Source organism: Rhinoraja longicauda, chromosome 34 (assembly GCF_053455715.1).
Source record: "Rhinoraja longicauda isolate Sanriku21f chromosome 34, sRhiLon1.1, whole genome shotgun sequence".
Lineage (NCBI taxonomy): Eukaryota > Metazoa > Chordata > Chondrichthyes > Rajiformes > Arhynchobatidae > Rhinoraja > Rhinoraja longicauda.
In genome coordinates this window covers 23,063,128-23,091,126 of record NC_135986.1, presented here as the reverse complement: position 1 = coordinate 23,091,126, position 27,999 = coordinate 23,063,128, and the positions used below count along the sequence as shown (strand labels likewise).

General features: G+C 50.3%; 1 protein-coding gene across 1 annotated transcript in view; it reads right to left on the bottom strand.

Moving 5' to 3' along the window:
- Nucleotides 1-6,923: 6,923 nt before the first annotated feature.
- The window catches only part of dnajc4 (DnaJ (Hsp40) homolog, subfamily C, member 4), a 189,426-nt gene continuing 168,350 nt past the window's right edge, over nucleotides 6,924-27,999 (bottom strand). The window contains exon 7 of the mRNA XM_078427914.1: nucleotides 6,924-7,126. Within this exon, the coding sequence (XP_078284040.1) occupies nucleotides 7,027-7,126 (100 nt within the window). The 3' untranslated portion in view covers nucleotides 6,924-7,026. The remainder of the gene's footprint in view (nucleotides 7,127-27,999) is intronic.

Genomic DNA, 27,999 nt, shown 5'->3' with positions numbered 1-27,999 from the left:
CTCGACCCGAAACGTCACCCATTCCTTCTCTCCTGAGATGCTGCCTGACCTGCTGAGTTACTCCAGCATTTTGTGAATAAATACCGTCGATTTGTACCAGCATCTGCAGTTATTTTCTTACATTATTGTTACTGAGATCGCAAGGTCAGTCCGCTTTATGTAAACTGTGCGGAGCTGTGTTTAATCTGTAACCGATTATAAATAACTTGACTATCTGGATGGAAGCGGAATTAATATGTTAATCTACACCGGCTGTATTCTACAGTTCAACGTTTGCAATGAACACAGTGCATGCCAATTAAACTCTCCCTTGACCTGTAGCCAACTAGAGTGATACAGTGTGGAAACAGGCCCTTCAGCCCAACTCGCCCACACCGGCCAACCATGTCCCAGCTACCCTAGTCCCACTTGTCAATAATCCTCCAAACCTGTCCTATCCATGTATCTGTCCAGCTGTTTCTTAAACGATGGGATAGTCCCAGCCTCAACTACCACCTCTGGCAGCTCGTTCCATACACCCACCACCCTCTGTGTGAAAAAGTTACCCCTCGGATTCCTATCAACTCTTTTCACCTTCACCTTGAACCTATGTCCTCTGGTCCTCGATTTCCCTACTCTGGGCAAGAGACTCTGTGCGTCTACCCGATCTATTCCTCTCATGATTTTGTACTCCTCTGCAAGATCACCCCTCATCGTCCTGCGCTCCATGGAATAGAGACCCAGCCTACTCAACCTCTCCCTGTAGCTCACACCCTCTAGTCCACCCACCTATCCTTTAAACGGACACAAACTGGTGGAGTAACTCAGCATCTCTGGAGAACACGGAATGGTGACGTTTCCGGTCGGCAACCTTCTTCGGACTCTGAAGAAGGGTCCCGACCTGAAACGTCACCTCGTCCCTTTTTCTCCAGAGATGCTAGTGTGTCTTTGGGATGCGGAGGGAAACCAGAGCACCTGGAGGAGAACCACGCGGTCACAGGAGAACGTGCAAAATGGGACAAGACTGAGGTTGGACGTAAATATGTACCTTTTAGAAGTACAGTATACAAGGTTACGAGAGGCATAGACTCTGAAGAAGGGTCCTGACCTGAAACGCCACTTGTCCCTTTTTTCTCCAGAGATGCTTGTGTGTACAAGTCCCATCTACACCAATCCAAATCAGTCTGTAGACAGGGGCAGACTCCAAGCCTGCTTCTGTTTCTAATGTTTTGAATGACTGGGGCTGAGGGGATGCTGCACTGTCTCGGTTTAATCCCCCAGGCCACTGCTTTTCCTGGTTAAAAACCTTGACGGGAGGCACAGCAATGCAGCGGGTAGAGCTGCTGCCTCACGGCGCCAGAGTCCTGAGTTTAATCTGATCTCTGCGTGTGCGTGGAGTTTGCATGTTCTCCCTGTGACCGCGTGGCTTTCCTCCAGGTACTCTGGTTTCCCTCCACATCCCAGGTACTTCCGCGGCGAGGAAGAGACCGTGTTCCACGTGTACACGCAGCGTGAGAGGTTGCAGCCCCTGTTCGACTATCGGAAGGGGCTGATCCTCGAGTTTTGGCTGCACGCTCCCAATATTTGGGCACCCGGTACAGAGGGGGGAGTCTCTCTGTCGGTCTGCTCCTGGGCCTGGCCAAGATGACCATTCGTGGGTACAGGCAGCGGGCGGTCGATGGTCACACCAGAGTCGGCTGCCTGCCCTTCTTCTGGGCCTACGTCCGTGCCCGCATGTCCCTGGAGAGGGAACATACACACGCTGTACCCATGGGGGACTCTGGAGGCCTTCCGTGAACGCTGGTCACCGCGGGAGATCGAATGTATTATTGATAAAGTCGGCGATATATTAATTTGATAACTGTTTGTCTGTAAACTGCCAATATAGGCAGCCTTTGATCGTGTTACTACTCTGTATGTTTGTTTTTGTTTTCTGAATAAATGTGTTTGTATATATATGTTTTTAAAAGACGTGCAGGTTTGCAGGTTGATTGGCTCTCTGTGAATTGCCCCTAGTGTGCAGGGAGTGATGGGAAATTCGGATAACATTGAACTAGTGTGAACGGGTGATCCATGGTCGACGCGGACTCGGTGGGGCTGAAGGGCCTGTTTCCATGTTGTATCTTTTAAATTCAGTGTAGGAAAATAACTGCAGATGCTGGTACAAATCTAAGGTATTTGTTCACAAAATGCTGGAGTAACTCAGCGGGCCAGGCAGCATCTCAGGAGAGAAGGAATGGGCGACGTTTCGGGTCGAGACCCTTCTTCAGACTTTTAAATTCAAATCAGTTTAGTTTAGTTTAGTTTGGAAATACAGTGTGGAAACAGGAAGGGTCTCGACCCGAAACGTCACCCATTCCTTCTCTCCCGAGATGCTGCCTGACCCGCTGAGTTACTCCAGCATTTTGTGAATAAATACCTTCGATTTGTACCAGTATCTGCAGTTATCTTCTTATCCTACGATCCACCATGTCCATGCCGACCAGCGATCCCTGCACATTAGCACAGTCCTGCACACTGATTTGCAATGTTTGGCAAAACCGAATTAACCTACAAACCCCGTATGCCCTTGGGGTGTTGGAGTAGTCCGGAGCACCTGGAGAAAGCCCACGCAGTCACAGGGAGAAGGTACAAACTCCGTAGTCGGGATTGAACCCGGGTCTCCGGCCCTGGTTGGCCGCGGCTCGACCTCTGTTGGGACTTCTTGGCATCCGGGATGGTCGCTCCACCGAGATTAGTGAAACAAAGATGTGCTCCCTCACTGTCTCCCTCTGTTCCCAGCGTGCAAACTGACTTGTCACGTTACCTACATTACAACAGTGACTGTGCGTCAAACAAACAAATGGTTCATTTCCTAGAAAAATGCTTTGGCTAGCTGGACTGACGTCAGCAGCTTTCTTTAGGAGGCTTGGATAACAACTTGCTATTGAATGGGCAGGGACACACTACCCTGATGTTAATGGCTCCACTGTGAACGTGGTCAACTCATCCGACTGCACAAATGCACGTGTACAAGTGTGGACACCGTGCACGAGAGATGCCATTGGAGTGAAGCACATTTCCACAGCTAGTCGTCTTAAGGGAAAGGGCTGGATACTACATCACAATTTGGATATACACCGATCAGCCAAAACGTTATGACCACTGACAGTGAAAGTGAATAACATTGATTATCTTGTTACAATGGCACCTGTCAAGGGGTGGGATATATTAGGCAGCAAGTGAACAATCAGTTCTTGAAGTTGACGTGTTGGATGCAGAGGAAATGGGCAGGAGTAAAGACCTGAGCGACTTTGACAAGGGCCAAATTGTTATGGCCAAACGACTGGGTCAGAGCATCTCTGAAATGGCAGGGCTTGTGGGGTGTTCCCGGTCAGCAGTGGTGAGTACCGACCGACAGTGGTCCGAGGAGGGACAAACCGGGACATCCCATATATTGGGCTAAATTGGTTTGTCCCGTACGGGACCGCCCTTGTCCTGTATTAGGCCCGGGGGGTGCTGTAGGCCCGGACACTGTAGGCCAGGAGGCCGCAGTAGGCCCGGACAGTGTAGGCCCATGAGCCGCCTGACGGAGGTTGCGTAGCAACCTGCCTCCCGGCCCGGGCTGCCACCATTTGTGGAGCGAAAGCACGTGGCCGCTGGCTGGGTGAGGTCACGTGGGGCGTGGGGCGGTGACGTCTCCTTTTGTCCCTGTCCGGACCTACACTGTCCGGACCTACACTGTCCGGGCCTACTCTGTCCGGGCCTACAGCGGCCCCCGGGCCTAATACAGGACAAGGGTGGTGTACGGGACAAACCAATTTAGCCCAATATACGGGATGTCCTGGCTAATATGCGACGGTTGGCAACCCTATTATAATACCTGCCTCATCTATTTCCTTGTTCCATATACCCACCTTTCTCTGTGTGAAAAGATTCCTATTAAATCTTTCCCCTCTCACCTTAAACCTATGTCCTCCGGTTCTTGATTCCTCTACTATGGGTCAAAGACTCTAAAAGGTGCATTCACTCCATCTATTCCCATCATGATTTTGTACACGTCTACAAGATCGCCCCTCAGCCTCCTGCACTCCAAGGAGTTCCAAAGATCCACAGCAACAGGCAGCCCATGGACAAACGGGACTCACTGGCGGGCAAATGAGACTTGCCAAGATGGGGCATCCTGGTTGGCATGGATGAGTTGGGTCGAAGGGCATGTTTGAGACTGCACCTGGAGTACTGTGTGCAGTTTTGGTCTCCAAATTTGAGGAAGGATATTCTTGCTATTGAGGGCGTGCAGCGTAGGTTTACTAGGTTAATTCCCGGAATGGCGGGACTGTCATATGTTGAAAAACTGGAGCAACTAGGCTTGTATACACTGGAATTTAGAAGGATGAGAGGAGATCTTATCGAAACGTATACGATTATTAAGGGGTTGGACACGTTAGAGGCAGGAAACATGTTCCCAATGTTGGGGGAGTCCAGAACCAGGGGCCACAGTTTAAGAATAAGGGGTAGGCCATTTAGAACTGAGATGAGGAAAAACCTTTTCAGTCAGAGAGTTGTGAATCTGTGGAATTCTCTGCCTCAGAAGGCAGTGGAGGCCAATTCTCTGAATGCATTCAAGAGAGAGCTAGACAATAGACAATAGACAATAGATAATAGGTGCAGGAGTAGGCCATTCAGCCCTTCGAGCCAGCACCGCCAGCACCGCCATTCAATGCGATCATGGCTGATCACTCTCAATCAGTACCCCGTTCCTGCCTTCTCCCCATACCCCCTCACTCCGCTATCCTTAAGAGCTCTATCCAGCTCTCTCTTGAAAGCATTTTGTACATTTACCAAGCCAATTAACGTACAAACTCCGTACAGACGGCGCCCGTAGTCGGGATCGATCCTGGGTCTCCGGCGCTGCGTTCGCTGTAAGGCGGCAACTCTACCGCTGCGCCACTGTGCCGCCCTAAAGGTCAGGAATAAAGCCGACGGTATCGATGCAGTAAAACGTAAAGAGAGGTTGGATTTAATTAAAGCTTTGTTTAGTCGAGAGATACAGCAGGGAAACCGGCCCTTCGGCCCACCGAGTTCACCCCGACCGCCAATCACCCATTCACACTAGTTCTATGCTATCTCACTTTCTCCTCCACTCCCTGCACATCAGGGGCAATTTTACAGAGCCCAATTAACCTACAAAACTGGTGGACATAAAATGCTGGAGTAACTCAGCGGGTCAGGCAGCATCTCTGGAGAGAAGGAATGGGTGACGTTTCGGGTCGAGACCCTTCTCCGAAACGTCACCCATTCCTTCTCTCCAGAGATGCTGCCTGACCTGCTGAGTTACTCCAGCAATTTGTGTCTACCTTTGATTTAAAGCAGCATCTGCAGTTTTCTTTCCTAACCTATAAACCTGTACGTCTTTGGGATGTGGGAAGAAACCGGAGCACCCGGGGGAAACCCAGGCGGTCACGGGGAGAATAAACTGAGCACAAACAGCACCCGAGGTCAGGATCGAACCTGGGTTCTCCAGCACTGAGTCGGCAGCTCTACCAGCTGGGACACTGTGCCACTCTGAAACGGACCATTTTCAAAGATAACAAAGACCAGTAATCGAGAGGATGTGAGTTCAGATTACACGCAGCTGGATTGTGAATTTGTATCCAATCAAAAGGCCTGTAAAAATGATCACAAAGCTGCTTTGAATGCTTAACTACTCACTAATGTTCCTTCAAAAATGGTAAAAGAGAAATAGCGGTCCTTAATTGTTCTGGGCCTCTGTAGGACTCTAGTAGGGTTGCCAACTGTCCCGTATTCGCCGGGACATTCCGTATTTTGAACTAAATTGGTTTGGCCCACACGGGACCGCCCTCGTCAATAGACAATAGACAATAGGTGCAGGAGGAGGCCATTCGGCTCTTCGAGCCAGCACCGACATTCAATGTGATCATGGCTGATCATTCTCAATCAGTACCCCGTTCCTGCCTTCTCCCCATACCCCCTGACTCCGCCATCTTTAAGAGCTCTATCTAGCTCTCTCTTGAATGCATTCAGAGAATTGGCCTCCACTGCCTTCTGAGGCAGAGAATTCCACAGATTCACAACTCTCTGACTGAAAAAGTTTTTCCTCATCTCCGTTCTAAATGGCCTACCCCTTATTCTTAAACTGTGCCCCCTGGTTCTGGACTCCCCCAACATTGGGAACATGTTTCCTGCCACTAATGTGTCCAACCCCTTAATAATCTTATACGTTTCGATAAGATCTCCTCTCATCCTTCTAAATTCCAGTGTATACAAGCCTAGTCGCTCCAGTCTTTCAACATATGACAGTCCCGCCATTCCGGGAATTAACCTAGTAAACCTACGCTGCACGCCCTCAATAGCAAGAATATCCTTCCTCAAATTTGGAGACCAAAACTGCACACAGTACTCCAGGTGCAGTCTCACTAGGGCCCTGTACAACTGCAGAAGGACCTCTTTCCTCCTTTGTCCCGTATTAGGCTCGGGGGAGCACTGTAGGCCCAGACGCTGTAGGCCCGGACGCTGTAGGCCCGGACACTGTAGGTCGGGACAATGTGGGCCCGGACGCTGTAGGCCCAGACGATGTAGGTCCGGACAGTGTAGGCCCGGAGGCCCGGGCGACGCCTAATGGAGGTTGCCTAGCAACCCGTCTACCGGCCCAGGCGGCCGCCATTGGTGGAGCATGGAGCACAAGTGGCCGCTGGCTGGGTGAGGTCACGCGGGGCGCGGGGCGGTGACGTCACCTTTGGTCCCTTATTTGGGAGTGAGATGGTTGGTGCCCCTAGACACTCGTCTCCGCATTGATGCATGTAGTTGATTTACCTGAGCAAGGAGCCGGGCCGTCTAGAGAACACCAAACGCTGGTGCTGCCTGGGCGAAAGAAGGAGTGGAGTAAATCCCAGACCTGAAGAACTCCCTCATCCCGAGACTAGATGCACTAAGCAAATGGATTGTGCTGTCTCCGCAGCGATCTACCGTCAAAGGAATGCCAGAGTCAGCACGCAGGTGAACATCACTGCAGTCAGACGCTATCATTGTGGTACATGCTCAGTGTTTTTATTCATCATCGTCTCCTTGTTTCCTCGGCCGATACTTCTCCATAAAGTGTGCGTGCTTTTGGCGAAGGATTTCTTGCTGCCTCTTGAGGCCGTTCATCCTGTGGCAAATGAAAGAGTGAGCGTGAGGGGGAAGCCCGACGGATGACAATCGGTTACAATCATGAAAGGCAGGAGTTTCATTGCTGGTCACCCATCAGCCCCTAGACTCCATCTTGGGGTTGCCAACTGTCCCATGTTAGTCGAGGCATCCCGTAATTTTGGGCTAAATTGGTTTGTCCCCGTACTGGACCGCCCTTGTACCGCGTTAGTAGGGTTGCCACAACTTCCCCACTCCCAAGTAAGGGACAAAGGGTGACGTCACCGCCCCGCGCCCCACGTGACCTCACCCAGCCAGCGGCCACGTGCTCCCGCTCCACCAATGGCTGACGTTACCTTGTCCCCTATTTGGGAGTGAGGAAGTTGGCAACCCTAACTCCATTCCATACCCATTCAGCCGAATCCACAAGGCGAGGAAGTTACGTGGATCACCTCCAACCATCAGCCTATTAAACACTACAACCTCCAAACAAGCTCTGAACTACATAGACTCGGGGGCTTTGGTTATGCCTTTTTGCACTATTATTGTTTGTTTCTTTTTTCGTTTCCATGTGTATGTATGCATATGTACAAAGGTAGACACAAAATGCTGGAGTAACTCAGCGGGTCAGGCAGCATCTCTGGAGGGAAGGAATGGGCGACGTTTTAGGTCGAGACCCTTCTTCAGACTGAGGTCTTGACCCGAAACGTCACCCATTCCTTCTTTCCAGAGATGCTGCCTGACCCGCTGAGTTACTCCAGCATTTTGTGTCTACCTTTGGTTTAATCCAGCATCTGCAGTTCTTTCCTATGCATATTGAAGGTATTTATTCACAATATGCTGGAGTAACTCAGCAGGTCAGGCAGCATCTCGGGAGAGAAGGAATGGGTGACGTTTCGGGTCGAGACCCTTCTTCAGACTGATGTCAGGGGGGCGGGACAAAGGAAGGATATAGGTGGAGACAGGAAGATAGAGGGAGATCTGGGAAGGAGGAGGGGAAGAGAGGGACAGAGGAACTATCTAAAGTTGGAGAAGTCGATGTTCTTACCACTGGACTGCAAGCTGCCCAGGCGAAATATGAGGTGCTGTTCCTCCAATTTCCGGTGGGCCTCACTATGGCACTGGAGGAGGCCCATGACAGAAAGGTCAGACTGGGAATGGGAGGGGGAGTTGAATTGCTCGGCCACCGGGAGATCAGTTTGGTCAATGCGGACCGAGCGCAGGTGTTGAGCGAAGCGATCGCCGAGCCTGCGCTTGGTTTCGCCGATGTAAATAAGTTGACATCTAGAGCAGCGGATGCAATAGATGAGGTTGGAGGTTTCCTATGCATATGTACATATATATATATGTGTACATACACACATATATATATATATATCTCTAATATATATATATATATGTGCGTGTGTGTATGTGTGTGTGTGCATATCTATGTATATATATACATTCACACACACACACACACACATATATATATACATGTACATAGTCATACAAACACATAAAAATTCTTATTTGCAGCAGCACAACAGAACGTAAACATAGTACTCTGTAAACAATATAATAAATGATAAAAGGTTCAGTATATATACATACTTATTTCCATTTAGTATATTGTTTACGTATCTGCTGTGCTGCTGCAAGTAAGAATTTCTTACAGTTTGGGACATACAGTGCATTCAGAAAGTCTTCACTTTTTCCACATTTTGCTAGGTTACAGCCTTATTTTAAAATGGATTAAATTTCTTTTTTTTTTAAATCATCAATCTTTGCAAACATTTCCAAACACCTGTTTTCACTTTTTTATTATGGGGTATTGTGTGTAGATTGATGACAAAAAAATGAATTTTAGTCCTTTTTAAAATAAGGCTGTAACGTAGCAAAATGTGGAAAAAGTGAAGGGGTCTGAATGCTTTCTGAATGCACTGTATGGCAAGAAAAGACCCTTGACTCTTGACATTAGGCGCATGTCTGGTCGCCCAGCTGTACGAAGGATGTCATTCAGTTGGAAAGGGCACAGAAGGGATTCACCAGGAAATTCAAGGTTTCAAGTTCAGTGTATTATCACATGTACCAATTAAGGTACAGTGAAACTCAATCACCATACAGTCATACTATAAAAAGCACCAAGACACACAACTACTTAAAAGTTAACATAAACATCCACCACAGTTACCTGGGCTTGCGGGCTTGAGTTTAGTTTAGAGATACAGCGCGGAAACAGGCCCTTTCAGCCCACCGGGTCCGCGCCGACCAGCGATCCCCGCACATTAACACTATCCTATACCCACTAGGGACAATTTTTTCATTTATCAAGCCAATTAACCCACAAACCTGCACGTCTTTGGAGTGTGCGAGGAAACCGAAGATCTCGGAGAAAACCCACGCAGGTCATGGGGAGAACGTACAAACTCTGTACAGACAGCGCCCGTAGTCGAGATGGAACCCGGGTCTCCGGCGCTGCATTCGCTGTAAGGCGGCAACTCTACCGCCGTAACCGCCACCGTGCTGTGTAGCTCGATGATTCTAAGACCTGGAGATATTTGCTGGCAGTGCTAGTTTAGTTTAGTTTAATGTCAGGTGTACCGAGGTACAGTGAAAAGCTTTTGTTGCGTGCTAACCTGTCAGTGGAAAGGCAACACGCTGATTACTCAGCGTACAGATACAGCAGAAAGGGAATAACGTTTAGTGAAAGATAAAGTCCAGTAGAGTTTGCTCAAAGGTAGTCCGAGGGTCTCCAATGAGGTAGATGGTATTTTAGTTTAGTTTAGTTCAAAGATACATAAAACTCTTCAGCGGGTAGTCCATAGAGCTCAGAGGACCATCGGAACACAGCTACCAGCCTTGGAGGGCAGAAAGTTCTGAGCCCCATGCTCTACTCCCTCTTCACACACGACTGTGTTCCTGCATTCGACACCAACACCATTGTCAAGTTTGCAGACGACACAACGGTGATCGGGCTGATCACCAACGGGGATGAAACAAACTATAGAGCTCGGTGCTCGGATAACAACCTGTCCCTAAATACCACCAAGACCAAGGAGCTGATCATCAACTTCCGTAGGTCACATAACGGGGAATATGCCCCGATCTCTATCAATGGGGACAGTGTGGAGAGAGTGTCCAGCTTCAAGTTTCTGGGCACTCACATTTCGGAGGACCTAACATGGTCCAATAACACTGCTGCGCTGGTCAAGAAGGCACAACAAAGACTGTTCTACCTAAGAACACTGAAAAAGTCTGGTCTGCCCCAACAGCTGCTGACGACCTTCTACCGCTGCACCATAGAGAGCATCCTAACGCATGGCATCCCTGTGTGGTACCTCAGCTGCACGGAGGCAGAAAGGAAAGCTCTACAGCGGGTAGTCCATAGAGCTCAGAGGGCCATCGGAACACAGCTACCAGACTTGGAGGGCATCTACAACACACGATGCCTCAGAAAAGCCACCAGCATCCACAAAGATTCCTCACACCCCTGCAACAGTCTGTTCGAACTCCTTCCATCGGGCAGACGATACAAGGCATTCTACGCCCGCACCTCCAGACTCAGGAACAGCTTCATCCCCAGGGCCATAGCTGCTATGAACCGGTCCTGCTGAGCCGGATGGTCACATTGCACAGTGAACCGGCACAGATCTACTTACACTTTATTCTGTTTTAAAACTGTTACAATTTGTTTCATTGGGTTGTTTAAATTAATATTGACTAGCTAATTAAATTATTGTATCATATGGGAGGCGCATTCCCAATCTCGTTGTACCCCTGTACAATGACAATAAAGATATATTGTATTGTATTGTATTGTTTTGGAAACAGGCCCTTCGGCCCACCGAGTCCACGTCGACCAGTGATCCCGGCACATTTATTAGCTCAGGGCTGCTTTCGAGTTGTTGGTGGGATGGTTCAGTTGCGTGGATGAACGAACGTAGGGAGCAGTGGAAATGCATTCAAACCTATTTGAAAGAGATAAGGGCTTGAAGGGGAAAAAGCTTTGCAGATCTCAGGGGAAAGAGCCGGGGAACGAGGCTATTTGGATCACAAGAGGTGACCCAGCAATGATGTGTTGAATGGCGTACCTCTCCTGCTCCACGACATTCCCCTGGATACTCCAGACAAATCCGAAAGGGTTACTAATCCTATCATGTGCCCCTTTCAAATCTTTCTTTGTGAGAGTTAGTGCTCTCTCTGTAGCTGAGCTGACGTGGTATGCACAGTGGGGGGTGGGTGCAGGTAGTGCTGGGATATGAGGGGAACCTTCTTCACCCAGGCAGTGGTAAAGCACCTGGAATGTGCTGCCAGAGAGAATGGTTTTAGAGTTCGGACATGCAGCGTAGAAACAGGCCCTTCGGCCCACCTGGGTTGATGCCGACCATGAACTCTGGTGGGAAGCTTACTCCATGAACTCACACTCCGTTTTCTACGCTATCCCACTTTCCCATCTACTCCCGACACCTCTGCGGGCAATTTAATTAGAGGTTAATTAACTTACAGACCCACACATCGTTGGGTTGCGAGAGGAAACTGGAGCACCTGGAGGAAACCGGAAAACCACAGGGAGAACATGCAAGCTCCACTCGCAAGTTCACGATTAAACGCGGGTCTCTGGCGCTGTGTGGTGGCGGCTCCACTATAGACAACAGGTGCAGGAGGAGGCCATTCGGCCCTTCCAGCCAGCACCGCCATTCACTGTGATCATGGCTGATCATTCTCAATCAGTACCCCGTTCCTGCCCTCTCCCCATACCCCCTGACTCTGCTATCATCAAGAATATCTAACTCTCTCTTGAAAACATCCAGAGAATTGGCCTCCACTGCCTTCTGAGGCAAAGAATTACACAGATTTACAACTCTCTGAGTGAAAAAGTTTTTCCTCATCTCCGTTCTAAATGTCCAACCCCTTATTCTTAAACTGTGGCCCCTGGTTCTGGACTCCCCCAACATTGGGAACATGTTTCCTGCCTCTAGCGTGTCCAATCCCTTAATTGTCTTATATGTTTCAATAAGGTCCCCTCTCATCCTTCTAAATTCCAGTGTATACAAGCCCAGTCACTCCAGTCTTTCAACATACGACAGCCCCGCCATTCCGGGGATTAACCTCGTGAACCTACGCGGCACTCCCTCAATAGCAAGAATGTCCTTCCTCAAATTTGGAGACCAAAACTGCACACAGTACTCCAGGTGTGGTCTCACTAGGGCCCTGTACAACTGCAGATGGACCTCTTTGCTCCGATACTCAACTCCTCTTGTCATGAAGGCCAACATGCCATTAGCTTTCTTCACTGCCTGCTGTACCTGCACGCTTACTTTCAGTGACTGGTTACCATCTGATGGTTGAAGCAGATCGCCGACAGCATTTGTTTAGACAAGCAGTCAAAATGACCGACAGATGTTGGTTAACCAAGGAAAGACACAAAAAGCTGGAGCTACTCAGTGAGTCAGGCAGCATCTCTGGAGAACATAGATGGGTGACGTTTCAGGGCGGGACTCCGTTCAGACTGCAGTTGAGCAGTTGAATCGCCTAAATATAAAAACCATTTGGACCATATGGGGCGCACAAGTCCAGAGACCTGGGTTCGATCCTGACTATGGGTGCAGTTTGTACGGAGTTTGGACGTTCTCCCCGTGACCTGTGTGGGTTTTCTCCGGATGCTCCAGTTTCCTCCCACACTACAAAGACGCACAGGTTTTTAGGCTAATTAGCTTCTGTAAATTGTGTAGGATAGTGCTAGTGTACGGGGTGACCGCTGGTTGGCACGGTCTCGGTGGGCCGAAGGGCCTGTTTCCACGTTGCTTCTCCAAAGTGTAAAGTAAAGACCAAGTACTGGGCAATGGGATTAATACAGAACGGTGCCCGCTAGTTAGCATGGCATTGGGGTGAATGGCCTGTCTCCACACTGTACAATAAGGTCATGAGGAAAAGGAGCAGAATTAGGCCATTCGGCCCATCAAGTCTGCCATTCAATCATGGCTAATCTATCTCTCCCACTTAACCCCATTCTCCTGCCTTCTCCCCATTACCTCTGACACCCATAGAAAACAGGTGCAGGAGGAGGCCATTTGGCCCTTCGAGCCAGCACCGCCATTCATTGTGATCATGGCTGATCATCAGAATCAGAATCATAATAGCCTTTATTGTCATCCAAAAAAAACAAGTCTTTTGGACAAAATCCACAATCAGTAACCCGTGCCTGCCTTCTCCCCATATCCCTTGATTCCGCTAGCCCCTCGAGCTCTATCTAACTCTCTTTTAAATTCATCCAGTGAATTGGCCTCCACTGCCTTCTGTGGCAGAGAATCCCACAAATTCACAACTCTCCGGGTGAAAAAGTTTTTTCTCTTGCTGTGTGAAAATGAGCTGCCATGTTTTCTTCCCCTCTGACAGTGAGTGCAGTACAACTCTCTGGGTGGAAAAGTTTCTTCTCACCTCAGTTTTAAACGACCTCCCCTTTATTCTTAGACTGTGTGGCCCCTGGTTCTGGACTCCCCCAACATTGGGAACATTTTTCCTGTATCTTCCCACTGAGTTCCTCCAGCACTTTTACGCTTTGCTCAAGATTCAAGCATCTGCAGTCTCTCGAAATTCTCTACAGGATGAGAGGGGAAAGATTTCAGGTGAGAGGGGACAGTTTCTTCCCCGCTGTTATCAGGTAACTGAACCATCCTATCAATGACTAGAGAGCAGTCCTACCTCATTGGAGACCCTCAGACTATCTTTGATCGGACTTGACAGGACTTATCCCCAACATTGGGAACATTTTTCCTGCATCTAGCCTGTCCAGTCCTTTTGTAATTTTACCCGTACTAATCAAGAATCTGTCACTCTCTGCTGTAAAGATATTCCCTGCACAGCCTTCTTATGGCAAAGAATTCCACAGATTCACCGCCCTCTGACGAAAGAAATTCCTCCTCATCTCCTTCCCAGAAGAACGTCCTTTAATTCTGCGGTGATGAGGCTCGCTGGACTGGCGCCTGTCAGGAGAGGGTGGGGTTTCTCCACGGATCTACGTGTGGTACCGCACACTCGAGCCCACAGAGACCGGTGACGCTCACGCCATGCCCAGGACTGATTGTGTGTGTTGAAATGAAACTGCCTTCTATTGTGCTCCTAGCGACTGGAGCTCTTGTTCCGAGTCAGGGCACGGCGGAAGCATTCAGACTTTGCATTCATCCCCTTCAATGGGGAATGCGATACCCCATAGTAGGTGACTTGTTTTCATCTGATCATCAGACACCTCCTCCCCCCACCCCCCCTCCTGCATCCACCCACCCCACCCCCCCCCCCCAACCCATCCCCCCTCCCCTTCTCCGATCGGACTCAAAGGGATCATTCTTAACTTTACGTCAACGGCAACTTAGGAAGTCTGACGGTGACTGCGGCCTGTGACCGGGGTCGGCGGGGAGAGAGCGCGCTGAGAAATGGGAGCCCCAGCCTGGATGGCACCCCTCACCCCCCCCCCCCCCCCCCCCGACCCCTCACTTCAGTAGCCCGGCAGCTGCAGATGGTGTTAATCCCTCTGATGGACAGACACAGCAAAAGGCACAGGCTCTCGGTTACATGTAGTTTGTGCACCTCGCTGACAAAGAAGCTGCAGGCCCCGTGCGACCCCTCTGTCCCACGCCTCATCTCACCCCAACACCCACCGCCCGTTCGCTACCCCTCACTGAACCCTGCACAGGCCACGCCTAGGCTTTAGAACCCTCGTCCAAATCCATGCGTGGTCACCCCCTCCTCCCTCTCCCCCCATTTCTTGCCACCTCCTCTTAGAGTCACAGAGTGACAGTGTGGAAACAGGTCCTTCGGCCCAACTTGCCTGCATCAGCCAACGTGTCCCAGCCACACTAGTCCCACCTGCCTGCTTTTGGTCCATCTATGTACTAAAACTCTCGTTTGTTCCTGAACTGCAGCCAAACCGGCACACGATGCTGGAGTAACTCAGCGGGTGAGGCAGCATCTCTGGATAGAAGGAATGGATGACGTTTCGGGTCGAGACCCTTCTTTGGACTGATGTCAGGGGAGTGGGCGGGACAGAGATAGGATGTAGTCGGAGACAGGAAGACTGGTGGCAGAACTGGGAAGGGGGAGGGGATGGAGTGAGAGGCAAAGCAAGGGGTATTTGAAGTTAGAGAAGTCAATGTTCATACCGCTGGGGTGTAAAGCTGCCCAAGCGAAATATGAGGTGCTGTTCCTCCAATTTAGGCTGGGCCTCACTCTGACAATGGAGGAGGCCCAGGACAGAAAGGTCAGATTGGGAATGGGAGGGGGAGTTAAAGTGCTGAGCAACCGGAAGACCCTACCTTCGATTTAAACCAGCATCTGCAGTTCTTTCCGGCACATTTTATCCCAGGCAATGTCCTGGTGAATCTGCATAGATTTACTGGCGCTGTGTAACTTGGTGTGCTTCATACCTTGTGCAGAGGCCCAGTTTTTACTCAAGTCCCATCATTAACAGTGATCTGACTTCTCCTCTGCCTGCATCTAAACCATGTTTCTTGCAAGCTTAGATTAGGGTTGCCAACTGTCCCATATCAACCGGAACATCCTGTATTTTGGGCTAAATTGGTTTGTCCCGTACGGGTCCGCCCTTGTCCCGTATTAGGCCTGGGGGGGTTCTAGGCCCGGACGCCGCCCATCGGAGGTTGCATTGCAACCCGCCTCCCGCCCGGGCGGCCGCCGTTGGTGGAGCGGGAGCACGTGGCCACTGGCTGGGTGAGGTCACGTGGGGCACGGGGGGGGGGTAACATCTCCCTGTCCCTGACCGCCCCGTGCTCCACATGACTTCACCCAGCCAGCGGCCACGTGCTCCCGCTCCACCAATAGTGGCCGACTGGGCCAAGAGGCGGGTTGCTTCGCAACCTCCGTTAGGCGGCGCCCAGGCCTCCGGGCCTAAACTGTCCGGGCCTACAGTGTCTGGGCCTACAGTGTCCGGACCTACACTGTCCGGGCCTACACTGTCAGGACCTGCACTGTCCAGACCTACACTGTCTGGACTTACACTGTCTGGATCTACACTGTCCGGGCCTACATTGTCAGGACCTGCACTGTCCGGGCCTACACTGTCAGGACTTACACTGTCCGGATCTACACTGTCTGGACCTACAGTGTCTGGACCTACACTGTCTGGGCCTACAGTGTCCGGGCCTACAGTGCCCCCCAGGCCTACAGCACCCACCGGGCCTACAGCGCCCCCCGGGCCTAATACGGGACAAGGGCGGTCCCGTACAGGACAAAACAATTTAGCCCAAAATACGGGATGTCCCAGCTAATACAATAGACAATAGACAATAGGTGCAGGAGTAGGCCATTCGGCCCTTCGAGCCAGCAACACCATTCAATGTGATCATGGCTGATCATTCTCAATCACGGGACAGTTGGCAACCTTACACTCTAGGCATCTAGCTGAGGGAGCAGATGGAGTTTAGTGATCTGACTGATTGATGGATACTTTATTATCACATGTGGCAAGTCACAGTGACCATCTTTGTTCTGCACACCATACACAAGGTACGCAATGAGTCGCCACAAAGGGCGGCACGGTGGCACAGCGGTAGAGTTACTGCCTTTCAGTGCTTACAGTGCCAGAGACGCGGGTTCCATCCCGACCACAGGTGCTGACTGTGCGAAGTTTGTACGTTCTCCCCGTGACCGCGTGGGTTTTCTCTGAGATCTTTGGTTTCCTCCCACACACCAAAGGCCTACGGGTTTGAAGGTTAATTGGCTCGGTGTAAATGTAAGATTGTCCCTGGTGAGTGTAGGATAGTGTTAACGTGTCACAAACTGGCGGCATCTTCCAAATGTGAGAGCAATCTACAGGCTGCGGGAAGCAAGGAAAGGCATCTCTAATGGCTAATCTCAACTGCGGACTGGAGACCAGAGACTGATAGAAATCAGTGGAAGTACAGGAGCTGCAGCCAGCGTGAGAGTAAAGATCAAACACTAACCAGTTACCAAAGGATGAAAGTACAAAGCTGGCCACTGCTACGGAATTCAGTCACCACCTGTTTAAACTGAACTTTAATCCAGCCAAGACACAAGTGGCAGGTCTAAAACCTTTTTTATTTCGATCCAATTCACACCAGATTCTATCACCCACCTACACATTGAGTGCTGTTATGCTTGTTGAGTTTTTTTCATAGAGTTTTATTGTCACGTGTACCGAGGTTCAGTGAAAAGCTTTCTTGCTGCGTGCTAACCAGTCAGCGGAAAGACAATACGTGATTGCAATCGAGCCGTTCACAGTGCACAGATACGTGAGAAAGGGAATAACATGAATTAACTAGCATCTGCAATTCTTTGTTTCTACAGTCTGAGTGCACGTCTTTGGGATACGGGAGGAACCGGGAGCATCTGTAGAAAATGCACCAGTCACAGGGAGCGCCCAGTAGCGCTGGAGCGACACGGTGGTGCAGCGGGTAGAGCCGCTGCCACACAGAGCCAGAGACCTGGGTTCCATCCTCACCTCGGGTGCTGTCTGTGTGGAGTTTGCATGTTCTCCCTGTGAACTGCAGAGGTCTCATCCGGCTGCTCCTGTGTCCTCCCACATCTCAAAGAGGTGCAGGTTTGTAGGTTAATTTTAGTTTAGTTTAGTTTTGGAGATACAGCGCGGAAACAGGCCCTTTCGGCCCACCGGGTCCGCGCCGACCATCCTACACCCACTAGGGACAGTTTTTACATTTTACCGAGGCAATTAACCTACATGCCTGCACGTCTTTGGAGTGTGGGAGGAAAACCGAAGATCTCGGAGAAAACCCACGCAGGTCACGGGGAGAACGTGCAAACTCCGTGCAGACAGCGCCCGTAGTCGGGATGGAACCCGGGTCTCCGGCGCTGCATTCGCTGTAAGGCAGCAACTCTACCGCTGCGCCACTGTGACCGCCCATAATTGTCCCTCTGTAAATTTGTAGGGAGTGCACGAGAAAGTGAGATAACATAGAAGTGGTGAGAACGGGCTGTGAGAACGGGCATGGATTCGGTGGGCTGATACAGTTTCCATATTTCTATCCCATGAACACAGATAGCACGGGAGGCGAGGATGGAACCGAGATCACTGGCGCTGTGAGGCAGCAACACTACCACCATGTACTTTTTACCTGATGCACTTCCAGAATACCATTTAATAGAAAAGATTGATGTGCAATCCAAGTACTAGGCATCTAGGTTAACACTACTGTTTTAATAATCAACATCTGTTGCAGATGTAGGTTTACACCGAAGATAGACACAAAGTGCTGGAGTAACTCAGCGGGACATGCAGCATCTCCTGAGAGAACGAATCGGTTGAGGCTGAGGAATGGTCTCAACCCAAAACATCATCCATTCCTTCTCTCCAGAGATGCTGCCTGACCTGTTGAGTTACTCCAGCATTTTATGTCAGTCTGAAGAAGGGTTTCGACCCGAAATATTACCCATTCCTTCCCTCCTGAGATGCTGCCTGACCCGCTGAGTTACTCCAGCTTTTTGGTGATACCTTGTGTTTAGTTTAGTTTAGAGATACAGCTCAGAAACAGGCCCTTCGGCCCAGAGTCCGCACCGACCAGCGATCCCCGCACATTAACATTATCATACACACGCTGGGGATAATTTACACTCATACCAAGCCAACTAACCTACAAACCTGCACGTCTTTGGAGTCTGGGAGGAAACCGAAGATCTCAGAGAAAACCCACGTGGTCACGGGGAGCACGTACAAACTCTGTAGACAGCGCCCGTGGTCGTGATATAACCCGGGTCTCTGGCGCTGTAAGCGCTGTAAGGCAGCAACTCTACCACTGCGCCCCCTTGCCCCCTGTGTCTATCTTTTCTGTTTTAATAATCTGCTCCATTCTTTGTTAGGACTGTGAACTTCCTCCAGCATATCTATCATCAGTTAAGTGAAAGGTGTGAGATCAATCTTTTGTCCTGTACGTCTAAGGTGCAGCTATTTTGGTCATGAGGTATTTGGGGTGGACTCTCAGTCAAGAGTCCTTAACTTTCAGATAATTATCACAATCATGCAGCTATCACGTCCGATTTATAACAGCGGCAGAGGTTCAAAATCGCAGAGAAGGTTTGTGAAAAATTAGAAAGCAGAAATTGAAGATTGTTGCCAAAACATCAGAAGGATGTTAAAGCAAAAAAAAAATGCAGAGGCTGGGTAGACCGTCAACAGCTCTGAAGAAGGGTTTCGACCTGAAATGTCTTCTGTTCCTTTTCTCCAGAGATACTGCCTGCCTGAGTTACTCCAGCATTTTGTGTTTTTGTCAGGGAGAGAGTTTATTTGCTCCTGTTTGTTGGAACTTGCTCCCTGCAAACTGGTTGCAGTTTTTCCACCATTGTAATAATAGTGACTCCATTTTAACTAGCACTAGACGGGCGTGGACCCTTGCAAATCTCTCGTTGGGTGCAAGCCTCTCCTGCAGGCCCGGCAACCCCCTCCCAACTGACGACCCGTGGACCTGGGGCCCTCTGGGGAGTGTCTCCACGGGCAAGGGGGGAGAGGAAAGGGGAGAGGGGGCCACTCACCTCGGCCCCGGGCGGCAAGAGCGAGCCATGGACCCGTCGGGTGCAAACCTCTCCTGCAGCAGCAGCTAGGCGGAGACGGCCATCTTGTTTGACCCTCTGCCGCCGCGCTGCACCACGGGAGGAAGGTCAGGCGTGGGGCATGCTGGCACGGGCGCCGGTCCTCCCGGCGGGGGGGGGGGTGGGGGGGAGAGTGCATTTATTAAAGTTTATTAACTTAATTGTTTTAAAAATGTGACAAAACTTGATCAATGGAGACCGCAGGGGAATGGTGAGTAGGGTGGTCCTAAAATTGTTGCGCTATCGTGTACCGTTTTGGCGGTATTTCGGGATCAAATATATCCACAAACCCACAAATATACAAGGTGAGAGTTTTCGTCATATGGAGATAGATTGGCTTTAAGCTACTTGGAGGCATTGGAAAGGTGCTGGGAAAATGCACATTGCTTTTTTCACCAGAGAACAAGAAACCCTCTGGCAAAATATTAACTTTGGCCAGCACCAACTCTCAACACATACAGGTCCGTGCACAAATGGAATTTGATCTGAAAACCTAAAGTAGGCATTAAGGGGGGAGTTCTTCGGATTTATAAATGAAGGGAAGGTGAAGTTCCACAGGGATTGGTTACTTGGACCAAACCCAGTTACAGCAGGCAGACCTAATGTGGACTCTGGGACTGGAAGCACAATGTCAAAACCTGCAGCAACGTGAATTAGGAGGTATCTATTAGCGGTAAGAACGCCGATGTAGGTAAGTGTGAATTACTTTCCTACACTGGTTACTTCAAATTCATTCTGGCCGGTACTCCACGAGGGGAAAAGTCCAGGACTGGAGGGGCTCAGACATATTTCTCACCAAAAACAGTGACACAGATTAACGAGGGGTGAAAGGAAAAAAAGAAAATCCAAGCTTTGGGGTGGTTGATTTCTGGGGGGATAGAGCAAAAAGCGTAGAAATTCTGTTCAACTGGCATTAAATCTCAGAGAGCACAGTCATGGTTCCGGTATCCAGTTTACAGAGAGGCTAGACAACCGTTGGAAAAGATGTAGCAAAAGATCCAGTGATTATGTCAGGGATAGAAAGACTACACTATTGCAACACACCGAACAGGCTTTTCTCTGGACAAGGGGAGAATGTAATAAAGGGCAGACACAAAATGCTGGAGTAACTCAGCGGGTCAGGCAGCATCTCGGGAGAGAAGGAGCGGGTGACGTTTCGGGTCGAGACCCTTCTTCTCCACCCGAACAGTCAACCATTCTTTCTCTCCCAAGATGCTGCCTGACCCGCTGAGTTACTCCAGCATTTTGTATTTACCTTCAATTTAAACCAGCATCTGCGGGTTTTTTCCCCCCTATGTAATAAAGGGTGTTTACTACTGAGTGGTTTTGTTAGGGTTAGACAATAGACAATAGACAATAGGTGCAGGAGGAGGCCATTCTGTCCTTCGAGCCAGCACCGCCATTCAATGTGATCATGGCTGATCATTCTCAATCAGTACCCCGTTTCTGCCTTCTCCCCATACCCACTGACTCCGCTATCCTTAAGAGCTCTATCTAGCGGGTTAGGATTGATGCAGAGAAGATGCAGCCAGGTGAGTGATTTGAGAACTGGGGGGGGCACTAATGTAATAAGATAATTGGCCAGACCTCCAAGAGGGAATTCAGGAGAAGCATCAAGAGAATGTGCCTACTGGACGTGACAGTGACTACTGGACGTGCTTTGAAGGGGGAGGCCAGATAAATGTTTGAAGGAAGAAAGGGTGAGGTGATGGAGCAAAATAAATTCGGAAAGAGGATCCGATAAATCAGGAAAAGCCAAGAAATTATTGATTCCGTTTGCCTTTCAAACGGAGCATTTACCAATATTTGTCAGACACTCGTTGGGATGGCGCAGCGGTAGAGTTGCCGCCTTATGGCGCCAGAGACCCGGGTTTGATCCTGACCACCGATGCTTGTCTGCAGGGGGTTTACACGCTCTCGGCATGCACTCGGTGGGCAGAGGGGCCAGTTTCCGTGCTGTATCTCCACGCTTCACTAAACAAATGCTTGTTTATTTACTGTGGTTTTGTAATATTTTGAACACCCCAGATGCCGAGACGCCTACCTTTGTCCAAAAAGTACCCAGGGACTCCAGTACATTTTCTAAGTTGAATCATCTCGTGACGCATCCTGGGCTACAAGTGTTTATGCTGCTCTGCCATTTGATTAATGAAGATCTGCAGATTCTCCCTATTTTGATCTGGGAGGCAGGAACCAAGTGGAATATTTCTTGGCCCAGCCACTCTTTCATCGGTCAGTGTCAGCTCATGGACGCGTGCCCAGTGCTAGGATTGTGTTCTGAAGCGCTAGTCGGCTGTTGACTGGGAGCTGCCTAGGCTCCTATCCAATGGAGTTACCAGCAAATTCACTGGGAATGCACGCTGAACCAACCCAGCCACAGACGGCCGTGGAGGCCAAGGCAATGGATATTTTTAAGGCAGAGATAGATAGATTCTTGACGGGCGTCAGGGGTTATGGGGAGAAGGCAGGAGAATGGGGTCAGGAGGGAGAGATAGATCAGCCATGACGGAATGGCGGGGTAGACTTGACGGGCCGAATGGCCTAATTCTGCTATCACCTCTGAACTTATGAGATTTTGCAAACGGCGTATGTTTTCATGGTACAGCAGGTTGAGTTTTGTTTAGGGATACAAGGCGGCACGGTGGCCCAGCGGTAGAGTTGCTGCCTTACAGCGAATGCAGCGCCGGAGACTCAGGTTCGATCCTGACTACGGGCGCCGTCTGTACGGAGTTTGTACGTTCTCCCCGTGACCTGCATGGGTTTTCTCCGAGATCTTCGGTTTCCCCCCACACTCCAAAGACGTGCAGGTTTGTAGGTTAATTGGCTGGGCAAATGTAAAAATTGTCCCCAGTGTGTGTAGGATAGTGTTAATGTGCGGGGATCGCTGGGCGGCGCGGACCCGGTGGGCCGAAGGGACTGTTTCCGCGCTGTATCTCTAAATCAAAATATAAATCTGGAACTGGCTCTTCAGCAACGCAGGGTCCGCACCGACCAGCGATCCCCGCACACTAGCACTATCCTACACACACACACTAGGGACAGCTTTCAATTTTACCAAGCCAATTAACCTACAAACCCGCACATCTTTGGAGTGTGGGGGGAAACCGGAGCTCCCGCAGAAAACCCCCGGTCATGGGGAGAACGTACAAACTCCGTACAGACGGCACCCGTGGTCAGGATCGAACCCGGGTCTCCGGCGCTGTGCCGCCCCTGGTCTTAAACATCTGCTGGACAAAACAATGCAACAAGAAACTGAAAGCATAAGAGTGACACCAAAAACTAAACTTGTTCCATCAGGCCAATAGGCAGGAACAGCAGCGGATAGAAATGGAGGAGAGCGCTTTCAACACCATGGGTGGCGCAGCGGTAGTGTTGCTGCCTCACAGCGCCAGAGGCCTGGGTTCGATCTTGACTGCAGGCGCTGTCTGTACGGAGGTTTGACGTTTTCCCTGTGACTGCGTGGGTTTTCCCCGGGTGCTCCGGTTTCCTCCCACACTCCAAAGATGTACAGGTTTGTAGGTTAATTGGCTTCTGTAAATCGTCCCTAATGTGTAGGAAAGTGCTAGTACGGATTGATCGTTGGTCACCACAGATTCGGTGGGCCGAAGGGCCTGTTTCCACGCTGTATCTCTAAAGTCTAAAGTTAAGTCCAAAGCGCCTTGCGTTCTGATGAAAGGTCATCAATCTAAAACCTTACGTGTAGGAAGGAACTGCAGATGCTGGTTTACACCGAAGATAAGACACAAAATGCTGGAGCAACTCAGAGGGACAGGCAGCATCTCTTGAGAGAGGGAATGGGTGACGTTTTGGGTCGAGACCTTTCTTCGGGTCTCGACCCGAAATGTCACCATTCCTTCTCTCCAGAGATGGTGCCTGTCCTGCTGAGTTACTCCAGCATTTTGAGTCTATAATCTGAAATGTAAACGCGGTTTCTTTCCCGAGCTATGCTGCCCGCCCTGCTGAGTACCTCCACTGCTTTTATTTTTTCAGTTCAGACCTCTAACGTCCAGTCTTTGTTTTTGTTTTTCAAAGCTCCCTCTGTCTGATCAAACACACAGAGCAGGGACAGTGTGGTGTAGGTACAAAGTTCTCTCCATGCAGTCTTGTCATGCATTCTCTTGGCTGCAGTAGCGCAGGTTAGAACATAGAACAGCACAGCACGGGAACAGGCTCTCTGACCCACAATGTCTGTGCCGAACATGATGCCAAGATAAACAGACCACATCTGCCTGCACTTGACCCATATCCTTACCTGCCCATCCGTGCGCCTATTTAAAAGCCTCTTCAACACCACTATAGCTTCTGCCTCCAACACCACCCCTGGCGGCGCGTTCCAGTCACCCAACAGCGGCACGGTGGCGCAACGGTAGAGTTGCCGCCTTACAGCGAATGCAGCGCCGGAGACCCGGGTTCCATCCCGACTACGGGAGCTGTCTGTACGGAGTTTGCATGTTCTCCCCGTGACCTGCGTGGGTTTTCTCCGAGGTCTTCAGTTTCCTCCAACACTCCAAAGACGACGACAGTGATGTAACATTTGAAACATGGATGATGGACACAAAAGAAGAAGAAGCGCGGAAACAGGCCCTTCGGCCCACCGAGTCCGTGCCGACCAACGATCCCTGCACACTAACACCATCCTACACACACCAGGGACAATTTTTTTACACTTATACGGAGCCAATTAACCTACAAACCTGCACGTCTTTGGAGTGCGGGAGGAAACCGAAGATCTCGGAGAAAACACACTCAGGTCACAGGGAGAACGTACAAACTCCGTACAGACAGCGCCCGTGGTCAGGACCGAACCCGGGTCCCTGGCGCTGTGAGGCAGCAACTCGGGCCGCTGTGCCATCGTGCTGCCCGAAGGTATAAAGCAGCATCTGCAGATCCTTCCTGCAGTTGCTGTGTTGGCGGCTCCTTCTTCCTCTTTGTCTGCCATCTGGGCATACTGCGATAGAAAACCCTTCCAGCATCTGGCAGCGATGGTGGTCCTCAATTGAAAGTCTTTCTGTGTGGGATTCTCCCTCCCCACTCCCCTCTCTCTTTACCATGGGGTCCTGAGATGGGGAGCATTGTACAGATGTTGAACTAGTTTCACAGATTTCCCATGCCACCTGCAATATCCGTATCCTGCAAGAGTCTGTGCAAGAAGCGTACACCGATCAGCCAAAACATTATGACCGGATCAGCCTAAACATTGTGACCATCTGCCTAATATGCTGTTGGTCCTCCGTGTGCAGCCCCATACGCAACAGGATGCGATGCACTGTGTATTGTGACACATTCCTCCCGTGACCACCATTAACATTTTCTGTGACTTGTGCCACAGTCGACCTTCTGTCGGTTCGGACCAGACCTCGCGCATCGATGAGCCTTGGGCGCCCAACACCCTGCCTGTTGCTGGTTTGTGGTTTGTCCCTCCTCGGACCACTGTCGGTCGGTACTCACCACTGCTGACCGGGAGCACCCCACAAGCCTTGCCGTTTCACAGATGCTCTGACCCAGTCGTCTGGCCGTAACAATTTGGCCCTTGTCAAAGTCGCTCAGGTCTTTACTCCTGCCCATTTCTCCTGCATCCAACACGTCAACTTCAAGAACTGACTGTTCACTTGCTGCCTAAAATATCCCACCCCTTGACAGGTGCCATTGTAACAAGATAATCAATGTTATTCACTTCACCAGTCAGTGGTCATAATGTCTTGGCTGATCGGTGTACAAACTAAAATGGTGACGGTGATGTGGTGTGTGCTGGGTTGCAGCCCCTGTTAGAATATGTGAATATATACTTATCGATTTCTAGATGTACATGAGTCCCAAATAAACACAAATTGGAGGAACATCATCTCATTGAAATCGGTGTTATATTTTTTAAGTTTATCACATTTTAAAGTTTAAATCTATCTCCTAGGAAGGGATGGGGGGGGGAGGAAGGGGGGGGTGGAGGGAATAGGGAGGATAAGGGCGGGTTGAAGGGGAGGGGAGGGAAGGGAGGAGGGTGGGGGGAAGGAGGAGGGGGAGGGGGAGGGGAGGGAGGGAGGAGGAGGGGGAAGGGGGGCAGTTGGGGGAGTAGGGGGAAGAAGGGAGGGGGAGAATAAGGGGGGTTGAGGGAGATGGAGTGGGGGGAGGGGAAGGGGGATGGGGGGAGGGAGGAGGGAGGGGGGGGGGGGGGGGAGGAGAGGGTGCTGCACCAATGCAGGAGAGGTTTGGGCCTAAAGGGTCCACTTGGTCTAGTTGGTTCTGTTTATCTTCTATAACTTTCGTTTCCCTTTCCCCTGACTCTCGGTCTGAAGAAAGATCTTGACCCGAAACATTATCTGTTCCTTTTAGCATCCAGAGATGCTGCCTGACCCGTTGGGTTACTCCAGCTTTTTGTGGCTATCCTGATCTTTGAACTCTATTGAAGCAGAGAGGAAGGCGGTAGGGGTGTCCAGTTGGGAGACTTTTCTTGTCAGTCTGCTCTCGGGTCTTGCCACGATGGATCAGGCAGTAAGCAGTTGTGGGCAGAGAGAGGGGGAATGGTGGTCTGATAGTCCCGTCACATACTCCAAGACTAAGACAGCCTGGGTTAGATGCAGAGTACGGCTTTCTCTACACTTACTGGTGATCGGCGGTCACTGGAAGCGAGTATGACTGTCCTCTCCGTAGGGTCGGACGCCTGTGCGTGACTTTGTTTAACGTGGGGAGACTGGTGCACAGACAGCCACCACACCTGTCCTTGACAGATCTGGGTCAGGATCCAGTGGCGTGGAGTCCAAGACGACCGGGGATTCTTTTCTGCTGCAGCCTTCATCCATCTGCCTTCCCAGCCGTTGTGACGCTCCACTAAAGTCAGCCGTCATCCTCCGCCTGTTCCACCGTTGAGGTCTTGCTTGGATCGCTCTTTGTCAGGGACCTCCCCCTCGACCGTACCGCCACGGGTGACCCCACCAGGAGCGTGGCTCGAGACGGCATCACTCTCAGGATCTCACACCCGCCCAGAACAGGACAGCAGAGGTTGGATACAGAGCAAAGCCTCCCCCCTCACTGTCCCATCACGCACATCAGAGCAAGGACTGCATGGGTTAGACTCAGAATAAACTCACCCGCACTGTCCACCACACTCCCAGGGCAGGGTTAGACACAGAATAAGGCTTCTTTATTTCATATTTCGCTTGGGCAGCTTACATCCCAGCGCTATGAATATTGACTTCTCTAACTTCGTAACAGGTTAATTCCCGAGACTTGACGTACGTTGAAAGACCGGAGCGACTAGGCTTGTATACACTGGAATTTAGAAGGATGAGAGGAGATCTTATTGAAACGTATAAGATTATTAAGGGGTTGGACACGTTAGAGGCAGGAAACATGTTCCCAATGTTGGGTGAGTTCAGAACCAGAGGCCACAGTTTAAGAATAAGGGGTAGGCCATTTAGAACGGAGATGAGGAAAAACTTTTTCATTCAGAGAGTTGTGAATCTGTGGAATTCTCTGCCTCAGAAGGCAGTGGAGGCCAATTCTCTGAATGCATTCAAGAGAGAGCTAGATAGAGCTCTTAAGGATAGCGGAGTCAGGGGGTATGGGGAGAGGGCAGGAACGGGGTACTGATTGAGAAAGTTCAGCCATGATCACATTGAATGGCAGTGCTGACTCGAAGGGCCGAATGGCCTCCTCCTGCGCCTATTGTCTATTGTAACCCTTGCTTTCCCTCTCTCTCCATCCCACCCCCTTCCCAGTTCTCCGACCAGTCTGACTGTCCCCCTGATTACATTAAATCTCTGTCTGCTTTGTTGACACCTTCTCCTAGCTAACAATGTTCTATTCCACATCCCCCTTGATCTGCATCTCTTTTCATCTCGTACACTTCCTTATCTCATCTCGGTTTCTCCCTCTCTTCTGAAGAAGGGTCTCGACCCGAAATGTCACCCATTCCTTCTATCCAGAGATGATCCCGCTGAGTTACTCCAGCATTTTGTGTCTATCTTCGGTGCAGATCCTTCCCACACAACACTCCCAGTTTAATTCCCCTTCCCATTCCCACACTGACCTTTCCTCCTCCATTGTCAGAGTGAGACTAAACGCAGGTTGGAGGAACAGCACCTCATATTTCGCTTGGGCAACTTACACCCCAGAGGTATGAATATTGATTTATCTATCTTCAAGTAACCTCTGCATTCCCTCTCTCTCTCTCTCTCTCTCTCTCTCTCTCTCTCTCTCTCTCTCTCTCTCTCTCTCTCTCTCTCTCCATCCATTCCCCACCCAAGTCACACCAGCTTTTTGTTCTCACCTCACTCCAGCTAACAATGACCTGTTTCCTTTATCATCGTTACTTTTTTCCATATCTTTCATTCATTTGTTCTATAT